The following is a 22,756-nucleotide window of genomic DNA, read 5'->3' on the forward strand; positions in this document are numbered from 1 at the left end:
CGTCTTCGCAGAGTAAACTTACCAGAATCTTAGAATCGCAGAAATTTACATTTTCAGACAGCAATTTGCTGTTGAAACAGAGCAACACTTTTTTCACTCTCAGATTGTGAATAAAAAACTGGCCTTCTGAGGTATTTTTGGAAGTCTTCCAGTAGTATACTACAGTATCAAGATCACTTTGTTGCATGTCGCCTGAATCAACAGCTGAAAGGCAACTTGGAACTTGCCAAATTCGTCGTATTTCAAGAACAAGCGTGTAGATGTGGGTAGATGCCTCATGCCAGAGAGAGCTGTGCATGCGTAGACCATGCTGCATAGGCTGGGCTACAGTAGCAGTAGTAATGAACTAGCTTGTAACGTTAGTACGAGTTGTATTGCTGTAAGTATTACACAGCTCGAGAAAAGAGTCGTCAAAGTTCGCCCATTTTCGATATATGTAGGAAGCGTGTCAGTACAGCAGCCAAAGTCCCTCTCCAACAAGTTGGATGACTGCGATGAAAGTCCAGATTTTGCTTTCGCCAACCATGAATGCCTCGATGTTGGTCTTCCATAGCTTCATGTTATGATGAGTTTTCGCCAGTTCCCGCATCTCCCGGTGAAGAACACTCACTGTAAGTGGTCGTTCGAACAGTGTGAAGTACTAGTAGTATCAAGTACTAGCAAGCAAGAATTGTGTTGTACTACCCGGTTGTATGACGGAACACGCGACCGTATTAAAGCTGCTAAAGCCATACAGTAGGTGAGCATAACTATGGTATTGACGACGTGTTGTTGGGACTGGACACGGTGGCCCCTCTGGCTTTTCGAGCCTCGTTCATCATCAACGATGTCACAGCGATGCGTGGCATCTTGGTCGTGTGTTTTGGCGCTGTTGAATTGCGAAGGGCTTTCCATGCCGACGTAGATTTCATGCCCGGTCGAGTCTTGGTGTAAGTCGACGACGACGCGGTGTCGGAGAAGTTGTGAATCCTGGTTTCTTCGACTTTCCGCGTGGCAGAGACTGTTATGTTTTGATAACATTCGTACGGATCTGTACGTTCATAGAGAAACGGTTCCAGTAAATGCTTCAATACGAACCTGGGACTGCACGTCAGTCATCCATATCATCATACTATTCAACGTACCCGGCTGTGTTGGACCATGCAGCGCCGATGTCTGGCGACGCCATGTCTCCCAGCCAGAACATGATGACTTCGACGCATGTGGACGTATACATGGCAAAGTGGTGGGGTCGCACCTACATATCATGCCCCGCCGCATGATCAACTCTCAACGATTCACATCAGACCCACGTACATTTGGAAACGATCGATGCCGATGGCCGAGGAAGCGACTTCGACTGGCCACAGCCGCGACGTCCTGTGGTGTATCTATTTCCATAACACCAAGTAAATCTTCATCCCTCGAGATGCTTCCACACTGGGTTTCTCGTACATATCCATGTAGTACCTGCATTCGACGAAAGGATGAATTGAATCGCACTGATCAACACCTCGCCCTGCTTCTTCGCCGTGGGAAAGACCCTGGTAATGGTTGTGTCGCGTTGGACGAGCCGGTAGAAAAACTCTTCGTAAACGAGAACAATGCCGGGGCGATCGTACGGCTTCATGGCAGGTGTAGACGCAGCGTGAAGTTGGGCCCACGACCGCCGACACAACGCTATCCTGGATGGCGTCAACTGGGGAAGTAGCGGAAAGTTGGGCGGCATGTAGTGCTCGATTTGGTCGTTCCATGCCAAGCCGTAGGGGAACGCGGCCAAATCATCAATGTCCATCTCCTCATTCGATGGGGGCAATGCTGGGGGTGCTGCAGGTGTCCTGCCTCGTCGGGAACTCGTCGTCGTCGCCATTGCACCCATTCAAGTTGCATTTACCTGGACGTGTCGCTTGGTGTTGGCGTTACATTGTAAGTTTGCACCATGAAACGTTACACTGTATCGCGAACCGTCAAACATCGCACACACTTTGCTGGGAGTCGCCCCCAAACAGAGTGTGTGGTGGACTTGAGCGAGTCACAAAGACGACGATCAATGCCAGTTTGACATACAGTACCGGTATGCCTAGTCATTTACTTCAGTTTTTACTCACACTGTCGAGGTAAAGTAGGGAATAGACTACAGAATGCAGTTCGCCATTGACGCCAGTAGATCCTCAACCATTACTTCAAACCTATGGCGAGAGCTTCGATAGCATTGGTCAAAGACTATTCACACACACGCCAGCTAAAACTGATAAACTAGTGGACATTTATTGTTGCATATGCATGAAGCGAGCTGTCGATGGCAGACTGACGGGTACTCGGAGGCGACTGGCACATTTCGATACCCGAGTCGTCGTGCCAATTGGTGTCGTCGAAATCAAAGTCCTGGGGTGCGACCTGGGGGTTCGGCGGGGGTGGAGGGGGGCCATCGTCCGAGGCTTCGTTTAAGTTGATGGGTTTCGTCGGTTCTTGGAAGCCCAGAGCTCGCCAAAGAACTTGAACTGGCTTGGGCCGAAACATAACCACGCCCCCCACAACCACGACAACCACAATCGCAATCAGCATGACGAGATATGCGGTGTCGGGGGTTTCGGTGTTGGCCAAGGGAGGGATGCCAAAACTGCGTCGTCCGTCATTGACGTTAAAGAGAAGCTCCATGGAGAGAGGTTTGCCACTGTCGGAAACGGGCGAGGTACTCATCGCGACGAGATGTTGGAAGGATACTTTAAAGTTATAAGCATCGAAAAGGCACTGTAACTGCCGCCCTGGTGATGGAATGGAGAGCTAGCTGGCTTATAAGTGGTATTTGTGTGAACTAACTTCTGTCGCCATTTGTCATTCAAACCCCTGCATTGTGAGGTAAACCATCAAAATGACTTTGCACAAATACATGCCAAGCTTGGTGTTCTACTGTATTTGCGTCGGAAATCATGGCACTATTAGTTGGAATTGCTCCACTGAATATCCAAGCGAAGGAGACTTGATGGCAGCGTTCACTGCATATCATATTGTTGCAGCATATAAAGATTGACGGGCTACATCTGCTATTGGCAGTTACGCGTAACTGTCCATGGCGTCTGCGTCGACGGCGTTGGGAAAGGCCGAGCGCGACGCGTGGATCCAATCCAAGCTCGTGGAAAACCGGAAGCTCAAAGAGAAAGAAGAGTGTCGAGTTGCTGAAGAGGCACGTCAAGTGAAGGAGCGGCTGTGGAGTCCGTACAGTCGTGCCGCGATTTTGCACAACGAGCTCAACATTGCGTGGAAAGGCGACCTCGACATATTCCACTGGGCACGGGTGCTGCCATTTCGAGAGCTCGTGGCGCTACGCGTGACGGGCCATGCGCTGGTGGACATGCCCTCGGAGCTTCCGACGCAATTGCCAGCGCTACAAGTGCTGTGTTTGATCTCGAACGCCCTAGAGACGCTGCCCGACAATGTGAGGCGGTGATAGTTGCTGTGTACGAACATTGCAATTGAATGCGGTACATGTGTAGATAGGGCTGCTCACCCATCTCGTGGAAATGGACCTGACGAAAAACAAACTCAAAGTTCTGCCAGACTCGATCGTACGTAGTGTACATTATTGTTGACCTGCCATCCTTAGTGACGTTGTTCGCAGTGCGACATCAAGACACTCACATTTCTCAACCTGTCCAACAACCTCTTGGAAGCGTTACCGTCTCGCTTTGTACGTAGGAGTATTCTACAGGGTACATACAGCATTGACAAGCTCATGCGATCTATATACCATGCAGGGCGACCTCGTCCGCCTGGAAAAGGTGTGGGTAGAAGGCAATCAACTCACGCAGACCCCGCCTTCATTTGGCAGACTTCGCTGCCACTGCGCCAACTTGAACGCCAATCGTTTTCGAGACTGGGCGTTGTTTCGTCCTGAATTAACCTTGCTCACCACCCTCACCCTCAACCTGTTTGTTGATCTTTGCCGTATGTACTGTACGTACCGTGCTTATAACCCCGTGGTGCCGACGGTAGGAACCACTTGGAGGCGTTTCCTGACTCGCTGTGCACGCTGCCAGCGCTGACGTCACTTTCCGCGTCCAACAACAGCCTCGTGTCGCTCCCAGAGTCGTTTGGCGCCCTCGTCAAGCTGCGGTCGCTGCGCCTGGATTGGAATCGTATCAAAGAGCTACCGTACTCGTTCCGTCACTTGACCGTGCTCGAAGACATCCATATGGAACGGAACCCCATGACGATGCCGCCGCTGGAAGTGGTCTACCAAGGCGCGGCCACCGTCGTCACGTACATGCACCAACGGTACCTGGCGTGGCTGAGACAAGAGCGGCGCAAGGTCGTGGAGCAGCTTCAAGCCGTGCTAGCCGCGTTTCGCGTTGAGCTCGACTTGGCTATGGAAGGAAACGACCTGCCGACTTGGACGCCGTTCCTCGCCGTGTTTACACCAGACGTCGAGCGCACTGTGCGCGGCACGTCGCTGTCGTTCTACGCTCTCGTCCTTCCAGCGCTCTTATCGGTTGATACCTTCGTTTCGACGTATCTAACTGACGTTTTGTGAGGTAGGACCTATTGCCCTGCCTGCAGCGCCACTGGGCCAACCACCCAGAACACCGCCCGAGCGAATCGATCGTCCCTTTCGACTTTTTTGACCTGCCCCACCGAGTGCTTGTCGACGCCGTCACAAACTACGACGACGAGTACTCGATGGCGCTCGTGGGCGACCAAGTTGTACGTGATGATGGAGGGGGGGCGTCCAGTATTCCTAGTTGGATAATACCTTGAGATTGCCGCAGGGGGGGGGGTGGTTTGTGGTGGCGATTTCACGTTTGGATTGTTGGTGGTAGGCCAATTTTCGAAGTTGTGCGTGCGTTGATCCAGATACAAACACGCGCAAGCCGTGCAATCGCACGCCCGCACCGTTCCAGTGCGAGCGGTCGGACGCGGCACTCCTTCGTGTGAAAATGGTCACCAGTCAAGAATACAAGGACATGCAGTCCGACTCGTACTTGGTCGCTCGACGCGAGCGGTTGGCCAACGCCATGCGCGCCAAATGCGTGGAATACATAAACTCGGAACCAGGTTCGTTGGTTGATCAAACTAGACAATCAGGCCATCGTCGTCGTTGTCTTCGCCACATGATGACGAGATGATGTGACCATTGATAATTGTAGGCATTGAGTTCTTTGACAAGACATCGATCAAGTGCGCCAAGACGTTGCTGGCGACCCGCGCCGCAAAAGAACGAGCCCTGAAGCAAAAAGCCAAACACGACCACGAGGTTGCCACGACCCGCCGCAAAACCATCCTGAAAATCCAAGCGCTGCAAACGGTAAGCTCAATGCCGTCTTGTACTGTACTTACGACACGATGGCTGGTTGTAGAAACACTCGAGGCGGTCGATGGCGCTGGGAAAGACCATGGGGGGGTTGCAGAAGGAGTTGGAGATGTTGCAAATGCAAATCCGCACGGCGCCGCCTGGACAAGCCAAGGTGCTGCTCGGTCGGAGGGACGAGCTCATGAAACGCATCGACCAAGCCCAAGGCGATTTGCACAAACTGGCGCAGGACCCAGCAATGCGAAAGCTGCAGCAGGTTGCAATCCCATACGTATATCGTAGTCTTCAGCTAAACGCTGTGTGTTGGATGTGGTTAGAAAATGCTAGAGTTAGATGGCAAAGTACTGGCAGACAGTCGCAGCAGCGTCCAGACCAAGAAAGAGCCATCGAGAAACAGCCAAGGCCAGGAGGAAGCGGATGACGACAAAGACAATTCCAGTGACAATACCAATGACGACGACAATAGTGACAACGAAGACAGTGAAGGGGGCGACTCTGCCAGTGACGAAAGCGACGAAAGCGACGACGAGACGTCAAATGACGACGCCAACTCGCTCATGGCCGGCTTGGGTGCGATTCCAGGCTTGGAACCAGTGGTCAACTGGATCGATGCTGCCACGGCCATCATCGAGGTACCAGAAGTCATGCGCTAAACTATACGTTGAAAAGATTCTCGTTGATGTCGTTGGATTCGTTAGCGCATTTTGGACACTCGCCAACCCCCCAAGAAGCCCCACGCCGAGGAGTTGGCGCATCTCTTCAATCAACACCTTCGGGTACTTGCGACGTATCGTCCGACGGGTGGCCTTTGATTCTTGTGTGGCGGATATATTCGTATCTCTAGGACACGTACACAAAGGAAAAAATGGCCAAAGTGAAAAACAAGGTACCGTTCAGTTTTTGTTGTGACGAATATGCTGCAGTGGCTACCTACAACTTCCATATGAAGGATGAGAAAAGTATCGTTTTCCGTTCTTCATGTGAATAATAACGATACATTGTCGTGATACTCTTGTATGTAGGTGACGACAGAGTTCCACCAAATGCGCTTTGTTCTGCGGAAATGGTACCCCCCACTCCCCCCACTCCCCTTAGTCGCATTACCTGATAAATGACGTAGGATGGGCTTTGGGAACCGCGTTGTGTACGTGGCATGGCGGGATTACGTCCGGGAGACAGTGGCCATTCGACGTGCCACGTTACAAAAGCAAAAGCTGGACGAAGAACTCGCCGAGCAAAATCGCGTGGCCGAAATCGAGTTGGGCAAACTCGAAGCCACATATTGGGACCAAAAAGTCAACCCATATACGGACACCGTACGTCGATACATTTCCACGAGATATTATTAATATCACTAACAAATGTGATGTAGGAGTACTACCAGCACCGCACGACTGTACGACAAACTTACGACAAGTCAGTTGTCCGATCATTCTTTCACATGTGATGTAGGGAGAACTACGGGACACTCCGCCACCATACTGGGAAGACATTTACGAGCCTGCCACGACAACATCCCCCCCTTTGGCCTTGCCGTTCTTACCGCCAATTAAATAACGCACTCATATTGTCATATCATTCTCGGCAGGATTGAATGTCGTTAGTGAATGGATTCAAGAACCGCCTAAGCCAATCAAATCACGTCGTGTCGAGTTTCTGCCAATCCAATCACTTGATTGGGCCCAGCCCCGCCGCATTGGGCAAAACCACATATAGCCTAATCGTTTTATAGTATAATTTGTACAAGCTTAAATGAGATCAAATGGATTCGAATGCTATTTGGCGAAATCACGAAGTTCAAATTTGGTTGTGAAATACACAATATGAAAGCTTGGACGAGCATAATGTGTCATTCATATAACGTTATGCGGTATGTTTCATATATGCGGTATGTTCTGTCAGGAATGTGGTAAGAGCGCACTGATGTTGATGAATACACCATCGCAATAGGCAACAACAAAACAGTCCCCATGTTTTAACGCCCTACTTTTTCCCCTTCTTGCCCCCTTTCTTGCCCCCCTTCTTGTCTTTTCCCTTTTCGTCGGCGCCTTCGGCGTCCCCGGCCAGCGCCTTTCGAATGGCGTCGCGGGTTTCCTTGAGCCCTGTCACTTGCGCTGTGAAGTTCTTGAACTTTTCGTGGTCGTCCGCGAAGGTCGCCGTCTGCCGCGCCAACGCCCCGATGAACTCGTCTTCTTTGAGCGGTCGCTTTTCCATGCGCTCGACGCGGCGCGCCGACAGCGTGTTTTCGACTGCGCGTCGAATCGATCCGGACGAAAAGCCTTCGGAAATGTGCGCCAGGGTGCTCGTGTCTAGTTCGTCTGGGATTCGCGGCGGCGACCTATTGGACCAAGCAGCATGAACACCTTTTAAAACTACTGTAGACATGACCAACCCCGACGACGAGTGGTGTTGGATCGTGTTCTGGATCGTGGCGCGCCACAATAGCACCCGCGACGGGTAGTCTGGGTACGGAAAGTACAAGAACTTGTCAAAGAACGCCTTGAAGTCTTTTACTTCGCCCCCCATCGGGTTGGACGACGTGCCGATCACGAGCACGCGGTCGTTGATGTCCATCGACTTCAAGTACGTGAGCAGGTCCTTACGGTACCCCGTGGGGCCGTCCGCCGCCTTCTTCTTGCCGGGTGCAAAGATCTGCTCGCATTCGTCAATGTAGATCACGGCCGGCTGCATCGACTTGGCCAGCATCCACACCATGTGAATGGCCTTGGTCGGTCCGTTCTTGCCTGCAGTACACACGAACAACATGTCGTTAAATACCTTGAGAGCTTTACGACGTGGCTGTACCTGGGAACTTGCCCACCAAGTTGGACGCCGACATGTTGAAGAACAGCGCCCCCGTCGCATGCGCAATCGCCTGGGCCATCATGGTCTTGCCCGAGCCTTTGGGGCCATAGAATAGAATTGATCGGACGTGCTTCACCTTGGTGCGAACGGGCAACGACCCTAGCGGTAGCACGCAATACTCGACGATCGCCGCCCTGATACAGTAGTCATGAGATTCTAGAAATTATTAGCACGAATACTCACCGAAGTTGGGCCGCGGACGGGTCTTGGGGGACCCAGTTGCCGTAGCGGTCGCGGCGGTCCGAGCTCTGGTAAACCGTGCCGAGGTAGTTATACTCGCCGATGAAATCGGTCACGGCGCACGGCGTGACGTTGTTGACGAGCTTTTGCTCGACGAGGATGGCCAGCATCGTGTCGGGTGTCCGGCCTTTGAGCTCGGCGATCTTATCCCCTGGAAGGGGTTTGCCCTTCTTGCCCTTTTTGTCTTTCTTTCCTTTCTTTCCCTTCTTACCCTTCTTGCCCTTTTTGCCTTTTTTGCCCTTCTTCCCCGCCGCCGCGGCTTCCAATTGCGCCTTGATGTTGGACAGCTGCAACACGAGCATTTCGTCCACTTGTTGCCGGACTTGGCACTCGACCGGGCCGCGCACGACATCCTTGGCCAAATCAATGTCGTACTTTTGCTGAAAGTTGTCGCTTTCGTCGCGTTCGAGCCACACGCTTTCGAAAGCGTTCACGCCCCCCGCCAGCTTGGTGCAGAGCTCGGACGGGCCCGTGAGCGGCGGCGGTCGCTCCGGCTTCTCCTCTTCCTCTTCTTCCGCCGCGCCCTTCTTGCCTTTCTCGCCTTTCTTCTCCCCTTTCTTGCCCTTGTCACCCTTCTTGCCCTTGTCCCCCTTCTTGCCTTTGTCACCTTTCTTGCCCTTGCCCTCGTCCTCGTCTTTGGGTTCTGCGTCCACGGGCGGCGGGTTAATCATCAAGTAGTACCCCACCATGTCCTCAGGCAGCTGGCCTTGAGCCATCACGTCCGTGATCCATTTGCGTCGCTCCTCCAGCATTTTTTCCTTCATAAACGGCCCTTCTTCGTTTTTCACCTACAAACACCGTACGTGCAATTTTTAGTTGGTCGAGTCGCTTCGATATATATAGGCTACTACAGTGATCAGAATCACAAGAATAACCCCACCGTCTCGTGGACGTCGGTGAGCGACCGCTCGTACTCTTCCTTGTTGTCCGTTTGCTGCGTTTTGCGGCGGATTTTAGCCAGCGCCAGCTCCATTTCCAACGCCACCGCCTTGTCGTTCTTGGGGGGCTTCATCCCGATGAACACGAGCTCCTCGTCGCGCTCGATTGTGGCCTTGCCGCGGGAATTGTGGCCCCGGAACACGCGCTGGATGTTGGCCGCGGCCAGCTCGGGCTCCATCTCGGGCGTCTGGGCGTTGTCGTACAGGCGGCGCTGCTTCTCCTCCTCGCGCAGTTCACGAACAAGGGACCCGCGCTGTTTGCCTTGACGTCCGCGTTCGTTGCGTTGGATCACTTGAATCGCTTCCTCCAACGACATCTAGAACACACACCCACAAGTTGTGAACATCCGATGGACACATTTGGACGGCAGTTTGAAAAGGCAGTGCCAAGTACAGTGTCGGTCAGGGACACGTTCTCTTCCGTGATTTCCACCGGCAACGAATCCACGCCAAGTTTGAGCTTCATGTACCCTTTTACGAGCTACAAATTTCGATGAGACCGACGATGTGAAACGGATGGCTGGGACGACAACAAGATCACGTACCCGATCTCGTTTCTTGAGGTCCGAGCTGCTGTCTTCCACAAAGTACTTGGGCACGGGCACCTCCAAGAGACTCGGCGGCAGCTTCAAGTCAACCAAAAGGTCGTCCAAGTTGACATACTCCCATGGAAAGTTGCGTTCAGGGGTGGTGCGCACGTCCGGGTTAGGCGGGTTCCACTTGACCAGGTCGTGTTTGAGCTCTACCACGCGCGTCTAGACATGAACACTTGTCAGTCCTTCGCCTTCATTTCCTGTGACTTCAGCTGTCGTGATGGCATATCGACTCATGGATGCATTGAGGGTGTATGTACTTGGACATATGCTGCATACCATCACCAACTCCATGATCTGCTTGACGTCAATGCGCTTTTGTGGATGCACCATTTGGTCGTAGCACTCTTCGAGGTTGGTGAAGATTTGAACGTATTTGATATACAGACATGCATAGTGCTGGAACGCTTCCAGCATGGACACTTCGGGCGGCGGAGACACATCCTGGCCTTCCTCCACATCCAGCGTGTGGTCTTCAATGTGCACTTGCTCGTTGAGCTCGGTCATAGCCGACTGCCATTTCGTATCGTACGTGCTATAAGAGTAGTCGAGTTAGTTGGCAACTACAAGTCAACACCCCATCATTTGTTTGTCATGCAGCGTACTAGTTGGCCATGGCGCAGACCCTTTACGAATGCAAAGGACAACGTGACGACGCTTGACAATGCAGTTACGTTTGTGTAACCGACGACGCCACACCAAAAGTTAGCCTGGGATAGTTAGTTTTCTAAAGGGTTGAACTATTAATATAATATAGTATAGTTTTGGGTTTTGAATAATATTATCACGTTGCTGCTGCTTGTTACTGGTGTACTTTGCCCTTGACGTTGCCGTACCGCACGCCTCGTTTTCTTCGAGTGGCGGCGTCGGCCACATCTATGACCGACGACTTTGACGAAAAGCGGGGAATGTGCTTGGACACTGTTCGGTATTCATGCCGGTAAATGTGTTCGGACAGGAGCACATGGAGTCCTCGTCGAGGGGACATTGCGGTCGGCGGTGGCACTACCCCGGCCTTTTCGTCGGCGAATCGCTTGGTCGTCGTGCGATGTCGAGGTGAATACACCGTATGCAGGTACTGATTGTACCCCACTTCGTCCTCCAATGGCAGCGACAACGTCGACACCAACGGGGGAGGGTCGCTGGAAGGCGCTGTGGCCTGTGCTCTATGTACGCGTTTCTGTACCTCGACCACCACGCCCGTCAAGTTGATAGCTGTGAGCATCAACGGGCCAGTGGGGCCTGCACGTTCCCCGCCTCGCCCGTGCAAGATGGCGTCGCGTAGCCAGCCTTGAGTGCTCACAGTGCCATACCTTGCCAGCCAGCTCAAGATGGTTTCCACGCCCAGGACACAGCTGAGTTGGCGCATCCGCCGCAACGTCATGCCGTCATGAGCCTTGTCGAGAAGGTCGGTCAGGTGCCGTTGAATGTGCACCAACACGCGGGTCGTAACCACCTCCAGAGGAACGTAAAAGCGTGTAATGTCTATTCGCACCTCGTCCAGCATCGTGTGGATCAACGTGGGAAATAGGGCAGACTGCGGCGACAACACTGACACCTTTCCAGGCATGGGATCGACGTCGTTGGGTCGAGGTTGGGGCGTAGTGGCATCGATTGCAAGTGGAAACACTTGGGCCGGATGGATGTCCTCGTTTCGAACACTACAAGTGTCGCACGTAGACGGCAAAGGTGGAGGTAGATCGACGACCAGGTCAAGACAATCGACATCGGTCGCTGGGCTGTACAATGATGGAAGGGAAGCATCAACAGATGCAACATCACGCGGCAACGGACGACATACACTTGTACACACGGGGGATGGCAAGGGCGTCACCATAGCATCGGACAGATTGCTGAAAAAGTCGAAAGGAGGCGGCGGGAAATCAATTGCGGACATGGGGGTGCATGAAGAAGTAGCAGCAGGAGGAGCAGCAGCAGCGTGGATTCTATCGTCCAAGTCTTGTGTGGAGATGTGGATCAACGACGACGGGGGCTGGGAAGGCGGAGTGCTCTGGTTAGAGTCATTGTGTTGCGGAGGTTCTGTGGATGCCGAGTCGGGGGGTTGCCTGCGTCGATGTCGACGCTGCAACGACGTCATGAGTTCGGCAAAGAGCGCCGCCACGGGCGGAGTCTCCGTGGCCATATCTCCCGGTTGTGTTGCAGTGGTTACACTGTACAGCTTGAAACCGTTCCACCTCGAACTATTAAAACGGCACATATTTGTATAACTGCTAGTACCTACGTTCCACCGTACTAATAGTACCCGTCGTCATGGCCCAGACGAGCAGGTGTAGTCTCGTTGTTGCTGTTGGGTCTGTCGTTTCATCTCTTGTATGAACAGCGACACGTACTTGAGGCGCGTCGACACTTGATGGGGCATGTCACATGTCTTGGTCACGTCAGACGACCTCGATTGCAGCGGAAATACGTCGAACGTGGACGCCCCCACAGGCAGGTACGACACGGTGGACGCACAATCGTCGACTTGCAGCACAGCGCCATCCATAAAGTACAAGCACAACGTGCCGTCTTCCAACGACTCGGCAACGCCCACGCCTGCCAATTCAACGGCCACCACTGCTGCTGCATCTGACGTCGTCGATCGTGTGGTCGGCTTGGACGGGGTGGCGTGGTGCCGAAGGGACGCTTCCAGTTGCTCCGAGCGTTGCATGGCCTCGAGGGTGTCGTCTGGCACGGCTATGCGCGCGTCGCTCACTGGGAGTTGGGCCACACACCATTGCGCCAGTCGAATCCACGTCGATACGGCGGCCGCGCTCACGTCCGCCAACGGCAGCGACGAGAAATCCACATCAAAACACGTGCCCGCAGAGCCTCGAATGCGTCCGTCCGCCAAGTGGTACTCGATGTGCGGCTCCGTCCCGTCCGGGCCATGAAGCTCCAAACCAAACGACGTGCGCGAACACGTGAACTCGGACACTGGCGACCGTTGGCGCCCCAAGATGGAATGGTACTCGACCGTAAACGTCATGACGGGCGACGCTACGACGGGTACTCCTGACGACGCGGTGGTGGTGGTTCGAGTGGCCGGGCCGTCTGCTGCCTCGGCAAGGAGGTCGTCATGTTGGTTGATCGACGATGTCCTCCGGAGGGCCATCTTATCCAGCACGGTCTGCAGCTACGCACGTACATTTGGTGCGATCTCCAAGTTAGCCTTTAAATTAGTAAAGAAAGTGTCAACAATAGTACGTACTTGAGCAATGTCGGCGTCGTCGTCGTCGCCACTTGAAGACGCCGATCCATTAGAAGATGACGATGATGACAATACACTGATGCCTTTGGTCGGAGGCGGCGCGCGCTCCCGTCGGTGGCGGCGGCGGCGGCGGCGGAGTTTGATGGACTGTTGGCGTAGGTTTCGACTTGGTTGGGCGAGTGGAACGCTAATGATCGAGGACGACACGGACGGACGAGGAGAGGATGCATCATCATGGCCTTCCATCTTGGTGGCCTTGTTGCATGAATATGAAGCATGGTCGTCACCAAGCAACATGCTTGGCCGGCTGAAAAAGTGATGGACGGGAGACGTCGAGTTGTGGAGCCACGGATGCTCGATTAAGACCGAGCACGGCGTTCGTTTCGACGGCTCCTAGTTTGAAAGACATGGTATGCAAACATATAACGTAGTAGTACTAGTTTGAAAGACATGGTATGCAAACATATAACGTAGTAGTACTAGTTTGAAAGACATGGTATGCAAACATATAACGTAGTAGTACCCCACACAGCAAACATTGGAGAAAGTCCACGGCTACCGGCGACAGCGCGGCGGGGATGGCGACGCGGAAGTCTGCCGAGCCCACGTTTTGCAGGGTTTGTCTATAAGTAGCATGGTGATTGTGCCAAGTCGATTCGAAGTGGAGGACATATGGTGCTCGCTCATCAACAATCGATATACGACCAATCAAAACCCACAGCATGAATCAAGTAGCCAATCAAATTATCCACTTATCGACCAAATAAATCGACGTTTTTAGTGTGTGACTGAAATTAGTGTGACGCTCGACGATTCGTACATACAAAGGTCAGTATAACGAATCGATTGATAGATTTGGGTGAATCAGCCCAAAAGTCATCCAAATGTTGGGAATGAAGACAATGCAATAAGTATATACTCGTACGCGACGGTTTGGCCTTGGAAGGGCGGGGTCCCGACGAGCAAGCTGTACGCCATGCAACCGAGGGACCACAAATCGGCCGAGAACGTGTACGCTTTTCCCAGGAGAACTTCCGGCGCGATGAAATTTGGAGTCCCGCAGATGGTGCTGGGGGACTGGTTCGTGACGAGGTCAGTCGCAAGGCCAAAATCGGCGATTTTGACCACGTCGTCGCTGGTCAGGAGGATGTTGGACAGCTTCAAGTCGCGATGGAGGACGTTTTGGCCATGGATGTATGCGATGCCCGCAACGAGTTGACGGATGTAATGCTGGGCGCGACGCTCGTCCAATGGCACCCTACGAACATGCTTTGGTTGATAACATGGATGCACACATGCACGCCTACACACCTATGATTGTCGTCATTTCTTGACAGAAGCGACTGTAGCGATCCCCCGAGGCATGGCTCCAAGACCAGGAACGCATTTCGAGCGTCTTCGAAGACATCAATAATTTGGAGTACGTTTGGGTGGTTCAACTTCTGCTGCAGTTCGATCTCTTGGATCCCTGTAGCCTTCGACATGGACTGGGATTGCCTGCGAATCAGTGCATGTTGCATCTTGTCCAGGACCTTGATGGCAACAAGTTCACCATTGGATACGCGATGAGCCCAGTACACTTGCGCGGAAGAGCCCGAGCCCACCATGTCTCCAAGGTCGTACTCGTGCAAGCTGTCGGCCATGACAGGAGCGCGCAAAATGCAAAATGCCATTGATCCGGATAATGTGTTTGAATTTACCGTATCCTGTGATAGTTAATACATAATGTTATACGATTATTATATTTTGCTCATTGTGTGGGTGGAAAGATCGAAGTGAACAAGATGCCGCCGCGTCGAAGCTTTAGTCGCAGCGCAAGCCGAGGCCGGGAAAGAGGTGGTGGACGAGGAGGGAGAAGCCCTCGCCGAAGCTTGAGTCGGGATCGTCGACGCAACAGTAGCCGTAGTCGAAGTCGTGGCCGTGGCCGCAGTCGGAGCTTCAGCTCGCGCAGTCGATCCAGCTCGCGCTCGTCGTCCAGCTCTCGTTCGCGTAGTCCCAGCAAGGGGGCGGACGAGAGGGATGATGCAAAAGACTCCAAGAAGGTTGACGGTGGACGGAATGCCGCCAGTCGCAGCCCAAGCCCCGACGATGGCGCGTCGTTGCACGTTGCTAACTTGACACGGTAAGCTGCTGTTTACCACGTGTTAGGGAGTTGCATCATTTAGCGGTGGAGTAGCAACGTCAACGCGGAGCATTTGGAGGAGATTTTCGGCAAATTTGGCGGTGTCGCCGAGGTGACATTGGAGAAAGATGCAAACATGGTCAAGGGAACTGCGTACATTCGCTTCCACAAGCGCGACGAGGCTGAGACGGCGCAGCTGCACATGCACGAGGGGCAGATCGACGGCAACAGAGTGCAAGTGAACTTTGTCCTCGTCCAGCCGAAACCCAAAAAGCGCAGCGTGTCCCCCAAGGGAAACCCCAACAACGGAAAGAACAACACCCGACGACGTTCTCCGCCCAAGCGCCGAAACCCGTCGCCCTACCGACCGCGGTAATTCCGTCGCTGTCACTTGCATGCAGTTGTCTCATCCTTCTTTTGTGTAGAAGCCGATCCCCGCCTCCTCGTCGAGGGTCGCCCAACTTCCGCCGCCGCAGCCGATCGCCGCCGGGACGACGGTTCGTTTTACTTGCTAAGATCATTCCGCATCGTTCCTAATGACGACGACGTGGTTGTAGAAGTCCACCTCGAGGGGGTGGGGTCCGTGGTGGTCGTGGGGGTCCTGGCCGACGACCGTCTCCGTTCAACCCGCGCAACCGGCGCTCGCGCTCCTTGTCGCCACGTCGGCGCTCTCGCTCCCCTCCTCGTGGTCGCGGCGGCCGCAGTCCTCCCAGGTAACCTGACTATTGCTAGATGCCATGACGATGATGAACAATCATGGGTAGGCGCCGTCGATCGAGGTCGCGCAGCTCGAGTCGAAGCAGCAGCCCGCGGCGTAGTCGTAGCCGCAGCTGGACTCCGAAACGAAAGGGGTCGCCCTAAGTGTAGCTAGGACCATGTCCATGCTGCATCCCGGCGCATCGTTGGCTGAATGCACGCTTTTTTCATTTGGCATCTTTTGTTTCATAAAGGTCGTCGAAGGTGATTTTAAGACATACATTCTGAAACGAGCTGCTTAAATTGCATAAAATACGCAAGTGTAGTACTATTGGTAGAATGACTCTTGGAAGCACATGGAAGATCGTAAAAAATGATCGAAACACTAGGTATAAAATCCACCCTATGCCGTGCTTTTGAACGAAAATGCGACAAAAATACGCATATTCGCACCTGGCAGTAGTGGAAAGACGAGCGATCAACGCACACTCGAACACCTGCTCCATCAAGATGCCAGCGGTAATCACAAAGCGCCGCGACGACGTAGATGGCAGCGATAACCCATCGAAAGGCTGCATGGGCGATGTGGAATCCCTCAATCCTCTAGACATTGCGCTTGGTCCTGTGATCGGAAACGGAGCATTCTCAACTGTCTTCTCCGCGACGTACAAGGGCCAGCGCGTGGCACTCAAGCGTCAAGCTTATGGGGCGCACATTTTGCGTGAGCTGTCCATCCTGAAGCAAATAGATCACCCAAGTTTGCTTCGATACATTGGCTCGTGCGAGTACACCCACCAGGACACCAAGGAGGTGTGGATTCTGTCCGAGTTTGTCGGCGGCGGCGACGTGAGCAAGTACTTGAAGGGCAAAAAATCCCCGCATCTAACGTGGAAGGAGACAGTCCAGATCGCGCTGGATGCCGCCGACGGACTGCGCTACATGCACGAGAAAGGGATCATCCACCGCGACGTGAAAGCTGCCAACATGCTCGTACGTTGTGGGTCTCGTCGTGCACCATACACTAAACAACATCTTGTGTACACTATACATAGCTGGATGAACACTTGCGCATTCGTCTTTGCGACTTTGGATTCGCCCGCGAAGTGGCCTCCGATAACAACCCGCCGCCGCCGCAGGATCCATCCATCGACTGCGGGCTCCCGAAGCGCGAGCGCCGCATGTCCCTCTGCGGCACAGACACGTACATGCCCCCGGTATGATGGAACGAAGAATCGATCGATCGATCGATCCAAACAACAAGCTCTTCTCTCACCCCCGAGGGATACACGTGTACAGGAGATGCTATTTGAAGAAGATTACAATGAAAGTGCCGACATTTTCAGCTATGGCATCGTGCTCATGGAGCTTCTTTGTCGGCGTCATGTAACGGACATGCATGCTACCTACACTATATGACACTGGCGACTCTACATAGGTCAACGAAGATGGGTTTCTCAAGCGCCAACCTGCCAAGAACTTTGCGATCGACATGGACGAGTTCCGCGCCGGCGTCCGTCCGACATGTCCGTCGTCGTTGGTGCTCCTGGCTGAAAACTGCACAGCGTTTGAACCAACGAACCGACCGACGGCGCGAGAAGTGCGTAGTCGTCGTCCCCCGATTATTTCCCCTTCCATTCAACATGATGTGTATGTACATAGGTGGTGGAATGGCTCGAAGACCTCCAGAAAGACTTGGACATCAACCAAAAGCAGCAGCAGCTCATGTTGCGTAAGGCGTCATCCGTGGATAGCTTCTACGATGACAACGAAAGCGAGTCGCTTTCCAGTGCCCACGTGGACACAGTCGTGGACGATCGAGCTGGTGGCCACGACGATGGGTCTTGGATTTCGACTCATCATCATGAAGACGAGTTGCATTTCGACGAGACGTCCGCGCCTGCGTACGCGGGACCGCTGCTCATGGCGCATGGCCCCCTGCGTCGATGGCGGCATCGGTGGATCGTCCTCCAGGACTCGACGCTGTCGATTTTCAAAAATCTCAAGCACTTTCAATCGATGAACGACCAAGGAACGCCCAAACTGGACGCGACGCCGTTGGCAGGGTGCCGTGTCAAGCAGGTTTGGTTGCGTAGTAGTACTAGTCTTTGCCCTATAGGCGTGATCAATAACATGCCATAGAAACCCGCGAATCGGCGGTGGACGCTGGAGCATGCTGCAGTCGGTGGCGTCAAGTGGACGTTCCGGGCGTCCACGGCGCACGAGCTGCAGCTGTGGGTGGCTATGCTCACCCGAGCCATCCACGTGGCAGACTATCTGGCTGGCCAAGAGCTAGCCAACGGCGAAAGCCCCCCTCCCCCAGTCGACCCCACCGACGAGATCTACACGTGGCTCGACTCGCTCGACTTGGCGTGCTACTTTCAAACGTTCAAGTCCAAGGGATTTGCCACGCTCGACTACCTTCGAGAGGTGTGCGCGCGTATGATGACTATGTATGTATGATAACTCATGACTCGTGTGTATTGGTGGTGGTGGTGGTAGACGGGGCTCGGGGACGACGATTTCAACTTTCTCAACGTCCACGACGCAAGTCACCGACAGCGCCTTGCCCGTGCCGCTCTAGTATTGCGTGGAGAAGAAGAAGAAGATGTAGTAGTAGGCTAGCCCACGGCCGGTTGATGTGTGGACAGAATTGTAGATCAGTACAGGATACATACATAAACACAAATGTTACAATATTGTCGTGGCGTGGCTTCGTTCCTGTTGGGTCCATTCGTCGTCCGCGGCGTACTTGGCGTACGTGCATGCTCCCCAGTACGGCTGCATGTCGGACGCATCTGGGACGTCCACAAAGAGCTGTCCCAGCAGTTCCGGACGTGCGAGCACCACTTCCTTGACCAGTCGCCGCTTGAGACCGGGCAGCTTGGCCATGGCGCCAGTCAACACCACCGACCCGCAAAACGTGTCCATGTACATGGGGTCGCATCGATCCAAACTCGCCAGCAACGCCGCGGGCACGGTGCCATCTACAACCATTCAATCTGTCAACAGGGGGCAGGTATCCATAAACTGGATATACAAGTATTAGTACTAGTACCCATGGAAGGATCTTCAAAGTACACTTCAGGCCCCAGATGCAATTCCCCGTCCAACATGACACGAAACGGATGGCCGATGCCGTCGTTCAACGCAATCACCGTCGGTTGCCTACACCACCACGAGTGATACTTTGCATGATTTTGAAACGGCGATGGGACGGGTACATACGAGGGCTCCATGTCGTAGCGCACGCGGCCGTGGCGTTGCTACGGGGATACATAACATGGATGCAGTAGATCAAGATGCCGCCGCCGAAGCCCTACAATGATGGCCGATGCCAAGTGCATTTGATCGACGTGGGCCAAGGCGGCGAATGCAGGGGATACGACACGAACGAGTGACGTCGTTCGTTCGAGCAGCGTCATCTCCCCCACGTTCACTTGTATGACTGCGTGGGCCACCTACGCACCGTTTGAATACATATCTGCGATGGTGTACCAGGAAGAGAACTAACGCACAATCGCATCGTCGTAGATCGGGATGACAAACGTGCCGTCGACACAGAACTCGACGACGAGGCCGGTGCTCATGCCCGCAGCTTTCAGTGCCATTTGGGCCGTGGTCGTGACGATGACTCGATGCACGTGGTGCTCCGTCAGCAGTTGGCGGACGGCGCTGCCTTCGTCGTCGTCGTGCCAGCCACACGGATGCACCACCACCATCTGCAGCGTCACAGATAACATACTACTTTAGTCGATATATATGACACCTTTTGAACGGCCTTGGACTCGAGAATGCCAAGGTGGTGAAACAGGTTGGCCCAAAACGCGGTCGTGGTCTTGGGGGCATCCTCGTCGGGGCTGTGGGAGCGGTGGATACAGAGGGAGTGGCGCCTGACGATCTTGGACTAATTCACAATATAACGTTAAAAAGCGAAATACCACCACTTCAGTTGTCGTGTGTACGGAGGAGGGGGACACGGCGTGTTCAACTTTGCACAAGTGTTGGTCCACCTAGAATGCACCCAGCATGTACTTCGTTTCGATGCATGTGATGTCCTTGAGACATACCTCCCACTGCAGCATGGGTAACGACCATCCATCCTCTTGGGCCGACACCAACCCAGCTTGAACCCGGTACGCCCCCACCACCACCGCCACGATACGTCCATCGTCCTGTTTCTCGATCATTTCCATTGGTGCTATCTCCGCCACAACTTCATAACTTCCATGGAATATGTCGTCCGTCGGTTGTGTTTCCATGGTGGGGGATAGCACTGGTTCATTCAGGGTTGGCGTCGGTGGAAGCTGTACTCTGTCGACGGCATCGAACCACGCGTCTTGGCTGTCGCATCGGGCCAAGAGTTCATGGCACGAGTCTTTGAAGGCATCTGCCACTCGGCACTGCGCTTCCAAGTCGTCGCATTTCCGAGCCAGGGCGTCGTTCAATTCAGTTGACGAATGTAACATCGCGTCCATCGACACAATTTGATCCCTCAGCTCAGCACATTGCTTCTCTTTCGCCGCCACTGCGGCTGCCCCCTCCGTTTGAGCGTTCTGTGACGCCAACGCTAGGGCTTGGGTCCACTGGTCGTCTAGTTTGATCAATGTTTGAACCAGCATCTCGCGATGACACGCCGCCAGGTTCAACTTGACGGTGGTTTGAGCGCCCGCTACTTCCAACGCTTCGATTCGCTCGACTGCAAGGTCGTAGTGGTTGCAATTCGCCTCGTGCTGCGCTGTGAGTGCCACCAACGCGTCGTGCAAGTCGACATTTGTGCGCGCCAAGTGGTCCATGTCCCGCGCGCACTTTGCATTTGTGTCGTCGCTTGTGGACAACGCATCTGCGCACTGGAGCTGCAGAGCTTCCAACTGCGACGTCATGTCCCCCACGCGGCAGTGCATGGCTTGGTACTTGACCTGCCACGCATCGTTGGTCAAGCGAAGGCCTTCGATCGAGTCTTCCAAGATGGCCACGCGCTCCTTCAAGCACCCCCGCTCGACATCCCACGCTTGGACTTGTCGAGCTTGGGCTGCGTCCATTCTGTCCTTGGTATCCTTCAGCAGGCGCTGCGACGCAACTACAAGGTCGCTATCGGCAGTGTGCTGAACTTTCATTTGAGCCACCACCTGCAACTGCCTCGTCAATTCGCCTTGCGTAGCAGTCAACGTTTCGGAAACAGCGTCGTTTGCAGTGGCCATTGCGACGCATTTGGCTTGAAGCGCACGGGTTACGTCATCACAGGCTTGGGTGTGCCGTTCGTGGACGGCTTGCATCAAGTCCTTGGCGTCCTGCAATTCCCGCAGCTGCCTTGTCAACGTGGCCACCATATCACTATCGGCATTGTGTGTTTGATGCATCTGTGTCATCAATTGTGATTGTGCTGTCAATTCGTTTTGCGTGGCAGCCAGCTTTGCAGATACAGCGTCGTATGCTGCTGACATCGCAACGCACTTGGCTTGAAGCGCGCTGCTGTCGGACTGAGCCAGGCTCATGGCCTTTTGTTGGGCCTCCAATTCGACAGTGACTCTGGTCAGATCACCTTGCAAACGCAAAGTTAAATGCTCCATATCTCGAATGTTCGTGATCGCCGACTGATGCTGTTGCTTCATTTCATGGTAGTTGCGTTCGAGATCGTTCCTTTCTTCTTTGAGCAACCTCTCTGTCATGTTAAACTCGACAGCATTGACTTCTTGTTGCCGAAGATAAGCTGCGTACGAATGTGTTGCTTGCCTGCACTCGCCTTCCAGCTGCTCCAGGCCATTCTGAAGAGCTGCCTTCGACGACTGACTTGAGGCCAAAGCAGTGGACAAGTCGTGAACTTGTTGCAACGTAGTGCTACGCCCGGCTTCAGCAGTTTGAAGGTCCAGTGTCACGTCCTGAAGTCGCGTTTCGAGGCTGGCCTTGGCAGCCAGAAAATCCGACTGTTGTGTGGTGTGGTCGCGACGCATGGACTCCATTAAGTTGCGATCTACTTCTTGGAGAAATTGGAAGGACGAGATTTTGGTGGTGAGTTTGGACATTTCACGCTCGTAATCAACGTCCGTGTTGGTCCCTTGGGCAACTTGATCAATGCAGTCGGTGACCGTGCTTTGGCTACACATGTTGGCGGACCGAAGCACCAACGTTTGGTGCTTTGCAGCCAGTTGGTCGTACGCGATTTGACGGAATCGGCTCTCGATCTTCATCCGCTCGATTTCGCGCTCGAGGGCTGCCACCCCTACTGCTGCAGCTTCCACCGCCGCTGTTGACGCGGATGTCGAGTTCTCCCGCGACTTATTAGGCACATCTAGGACCGATGACTCCATGCAAGTTGCAAGGTTGATTGAAGAGTGTTTTCGATTTTGAGACCTCGGGGACATCTTGAAGTGATCACCTGGTGGCTTGATTGACGTAGAGAACGTTGCGCATCGCGATATGGTTGCGAGCATGCTAGATGTGTCAGGCTGCAAGTAAGAAGGCATGTCCTGTCGAGGTGAGGACAGGTCAAATTTAGCTGGGATGGCCGGAATAGGTCGGTCGTGATACTGTCCCCCGGGACTCGTATACATTTTTGACGTGACTATAGACGGAGGGCGACTGCGATGCTGTCGCTCGTGCAAACCAAACGAAGGTGCGGACGACGTGGGTTGCACAGCTGGAGTGGCAGATGTAGACAAGAGCACTTTGGCAATCACCTACGAATCGCACGTGAGATAGGCAGGCTCCTTCGACGAGGATGCTACATACCGAAGGGCGAGAGTTGGTGGGGGGATGCCTTTCTGACCGGGAACTATCATGCGTCATGCTAGGCATGTCGACGCTCTT

The 22,756-nt window shown here is 53.8% G+C and overlaps 9 protein-coding genes across 10 annotated transcripts; 3 read left to right on the forward strand and 6 right to left on the reverse strand.

Annotated features, from left to right (window-relative positions):
- Positions 1-657: 657 nt before the first annotated feature.
- On the reverse strand, positions 658-1,898 carry H257_00176 (hypothetical protein). The gene is made up of 4 exons (XM_009822730.1): positions 1,450-1,898; positions 1,297-1,370; positions 1,125-1,237; positions 658-1,077 (listed from the first exon to the last, which is right to left on the reverse strand). Exons 1-4 carry the CDS (start codon positions 1,856-1,858, stop codon positions 750-752), a joined length of 924 nt encoding a protein of 307 aa, XP_009821032.1. The 5' UTR covers positions 1,859-1,898; the 3' UTR covers positions 658-749.
- A 332-nt stretch (positions 1,899-2,230) lies between these two features.
- Positions 2,231-2,708, reverse strand: H257_00177 (hypothetical protein). Its single transcript, XM_009822731.1, has one exon. The coding sequence runs from the start codon at positions 2,677-2,679 to the stop codon at positions 2,236-2,238; it is 444 nt and encodes a 147-aa protein (XP_009821033.1). The 5' UTR covers positions 2,680-2,708; the 3' UTR covers positions 2,231-2,235.
- Positions 2,709-3,010: 302 nt separating this feature from the next.
- Positions 3,011-6,929, forward strand: H257_00178. 2 transcript variants are annotated; one of them, XM_009822732.1, is made up of 16 exons: positions 3,011-3,415; positions 3,474-3,545; positions 3,599-3,667; positions 3,735-3,907; positions 3,973-4,468; positions 4,516-4,680; positions 4,797-5,031; positions 5,124-5,281; positions 5,334-5,543; positions 5,605-5,919; positions 5,986-6,063; positions 6,132-6,173; positions 6,310-6,353; positions 6,408-6,603; positions 6,660-6,683; positions 6,740-6,929. In XM_009822732.1, the coding sequence occupies exons 1-16, from the start codon at positions 3,050-3,052 to the stop codon at positions 6,842-6,844; spliced, it is 2,748 nt and encodes a 915-aa protein (XP_009821034.1). In that variant the 5' UTR covers positions 3,011-3,049; the 3' UTR covers positions 6,845-6,929. The 2 variants fall into 2 exon arrangements, with proteins under 2 accessions (XP_009821034.1, XP_009821035.1); XM_009822733.1 differs by having other exon boundaries at positions 3,011-3,545.
- Positions 6,930-7,234: 305 nt separating this feature from the next.
- On the reverse strand, positions 7,235-10,591 carry H257_00179 (hypothetical protein). The gene is made up of 9 exons (XM_009822734.1): positions 10,529-10,591; positions 10,203-10,458; positions 9,876-10,085; positions 9,725-9,811; positions 9,273-9,647; positions 8,336-9,180; positions 8,093-8,286; positions 7,680-8,031; positions 7,235-7,625 (listed from the first exon to the last, which is right to left on the reverse strand). The coding sequence occupies exons 1-9, from the start codon at positions 10,537-10,539 to the stop codon at positions 7,271-7,273; spliced, it is 2,685 nt and encodes an 894-aa protein (XP_009821036.1). The 5' UTR covers positions 10,540-10,591; the 3' UTR covers positions 7,235-7,270.
- A 95-nt stretch (positions 10,592-10,686) lies between these two features.
- H257_00180 (hypothetical protein) lies at positions 10,687-12,086 on the reverse strand. The gene has a single exon (XM_009822735.1). It carries the CDS (start codon positions 12,064-12,066, stop codon positions 10,726-10,728), a length of 1,341 nt encoding a protein of 446 aa, XP_009821037.1. The 5' UTR covers positions 12,067-12,086; the 3' UTR covers positions 10,687-10,725.
- Positions 12,087-12,134: 48 nt separating this feature from the next.
- H257_00181 (PLK protein kinase) lies at positions 12,135-14,785 on the reverse strand. Its single transcript, XM_009822736.1, has 5 exons — positions 14,446-14,785; positions 14,060-14,392; positions 13,658-13,757; positions 13,135-13,527; positions 12,135-13,059 (listed from the first exon to the last, which is right to left on the reverse strand). The coding sequence occupies exons 1-5, from the start codon at positions 14,775-14,777 to the stop codon at positions 12,193-12,195; spliced, it is 2,025 nt and encodes a 674-aa protein (XP_009821038.1). The 5' UTR covers positions 14,778-14,785; the 3' UTR covers positions 12,135-12,192.
- Positions 14,786-14,882: 97 nt separating this feature from the next.
- Positions 14,883-16,279, forward strand: H257_00182 (hypothetical protein). The gene is made up of 5 exons (XM_009822737.1): positions 14,883-15,256; positions 15,311-15,628; positions 15,682-15,753; positions 15,814-15,969; positions 16,021-16,279. The coding sequence occupies exons 1-5, from the start codon at positions 14,919-14,921 to the stop codon at positions 16,115-16,117; spliced, it is 981 nt and encodes a 326-aa protein (XP_009821039.1). The 5' UTR covers positions 14,883-14,918; the 3' UTR covers positions 16,118-16,279.
- Positions 16,280-16,409: 130 nt separating this feature from the next.
- On the forward strand, positions 16,410-18,717 carry H257_00183 (TKL/LISK/LISK-DD1 protein kinase). Its single transcript, XM_009822738.1, has 7 exons — positions 16,410-16,942; positions 17,005-17,166; positions 17,249-17,335; positions 17,388-17,549; positions 17,612-18,031; positions 18,092-18,379; positions 18,452-18,717. Exons 1-7 carry the CDS (start codon positions 16,463-16,465, stop codon positions 18,572-18,574), a joined length of 1,722 nt encoding a protein of 573 aa, XP_009821040.1. The 5' UTR covers positions 16,410-16,462; the 3' UTR covers positions 18,575-18,717.
- H257_00184 (hypothetical protein) lies at positions 18,641-22,744 on the reverse strand (the record flags this gene model as incomplete). Its single annotated transcript, XM_009822739.1, has 10 exons — positions 18,641-18,936; positions 19,008-19,117; positions 19,178-19,215; positions 19,273-19,410; positions 19,468-19,671; positions 19,719-19,856; positions 19,915-19,962; positions 20,020-22,238; positions 22,326-22,626; positions 22,679-22,744. 10 exons carry the CDS (start codon positions 22,742-22,744, stop codon positions 18,641-18,643), a joined length of 3,558 nt encoding a protein of 1,185 aa, XP_009821041.1.
- Between the last annotated feature and the right edge of the window lie 12 nt (positions 22,745-22,756).

Source organism: Aphanomyces astaci (assembly GCF_000520075.1).
Source record: "Aphanomyces astaci strain APO3 unplaced genomic scaffold supercont1.1, whole genome shotgun sequence".
In the NCBI taxonomy this organism is placed as follows: Eukaryota; Oomycota; class Saprolegniomycetes; order Saprolegniales; family Verrucalvaceae; genus Aphanomyces; species Aphanomyces astaci.

Coding starts and splice junctions, on each gene's coding strand:
- H257_00176 (XM_009822730.1), bottom strand. CDS start 1,858: ATGGGTGCAATGGCGACGACGACGAGTTCCCGACGAGGCAGGACACCT. Junction 1,371..1,449: donor CATCCTTTCGTCGAATGCAG/GTACTACATGGA, acceptor TTATGGAAATAG/ATACACCACAGGACGTCGCG. Junction 1,078..1,124: donor GCATGGTCCAACACAGCCGG/GTACGTTGAATA, acceptor GTGCAGTCCCAG/GTTCGTATTGAAGCATTTAC.
- H257_00177 (XM_009822731.1), bottom strand. CDS start 2,679: ATGAGTACCTCGCCCGTTTCCGACAGTGGCAAACCTCTCTCCATGGAG.
- H257_00178 (XM_009822732.1), top strand. CDS start 3,050: ATGGCGTCTGCGTCGACGGCGTTGGGAAAGGCCGAGCGCGACGCGTGG. Junction 6,354..6,407: donor CGCTTTGTTCTGCGGAAATG/GTACCCCCCACT, acceptor TAAATGACGTAG/GATGGGCTTTGGGAACCGCG. Junction 6,604..6,659: donor TCAACCCATATACGGACACC/GTACGTCGATAC, acceptor AATGTGATGTAG/GAGTACTACCAGCACCGCAC.
- H257_00179 (XM_009822734.1), bottom strand. Junction 9,181..9,272: donor TCACCGACGTCCACGAGACG/GTGGGGTTATTC, acceptor CGGTGTTTGTAG/GTGAAAAACGAAGAAGGGCC. Junction 8,287..8,335: donor CCGTCCGCGGCCCAACTTCG/GTGAGTATTCGT, acceptor CTACTGTATCAG/GGCGGCGATCGTCGAGTATT.
- H257_00180 (XM_009822735.1), bottom strand. CDS start 12,066: ATGGCCACGGAGACTCCGCCCGTGGCGGCGCTCTTTGCCGAACTCATG.
- H257_00181 (XM_009822736.1), bottom strand. CDS start 14,777: ATGGCCGACAGCTTGCACGAGTACGACCTTGGAGACATGGTGGGCTCG. Junction 14,393..14,445: donor AGAAATGACGACAATCATAG/GTGTGTAGGCGT, acceptor GCATGTTCGTAG/GGTGCCATTGGACGAGCGTC. Junction 13,758..14,059: donor TTCCAAGGCCAAACCGTCGC/GTACGAGTATAT, acceptor TGCTACTTATAG/ACAAACCCTGCAAAACGTGG.
- H257_00182 (XM_009822737.1), top strand. CDS start 14,919: ATGCCGCCGCGTCGAAGCTTTAGTCGCAGCGCAAGCCGAGGCCGGGAA. Junction 15,754..15,813: donor CGATCGCCGCCGGGACGACG/GTTCGTTTTACT, acceptor ACGTGGTTGTAG/AAGTCCACCTCGAGGGGGTG. Junction 15,970..16,020: donor GGCGGCCGCAGTCCTCCCAG/GTAACCTGACTA, acceptor AATCATGGGTAG/GCGCCGTCGATCGAGGTCGC.
- H257_00183 (XM_009822738.1), top strand. CDS start 16,463: ATGCCAGCGGTAATCACAAAGCGCCGCGACGACGTAGATGGCAGCGAT. Junction 17,336..17,387: donor AGCTTCTTTGTCGGCGTCAT/GTAACGGACATG, acceptor GACTCTACATAG/GTCAACGAAGATGGGTTTCT. Junction 17,550..17,611: donor ACCGACCGACGGCGCGAGAA/GTGCGTAGTCGT, acceptor GTATGTACATAG/GTGGTGGAATGGCTCGAAGA.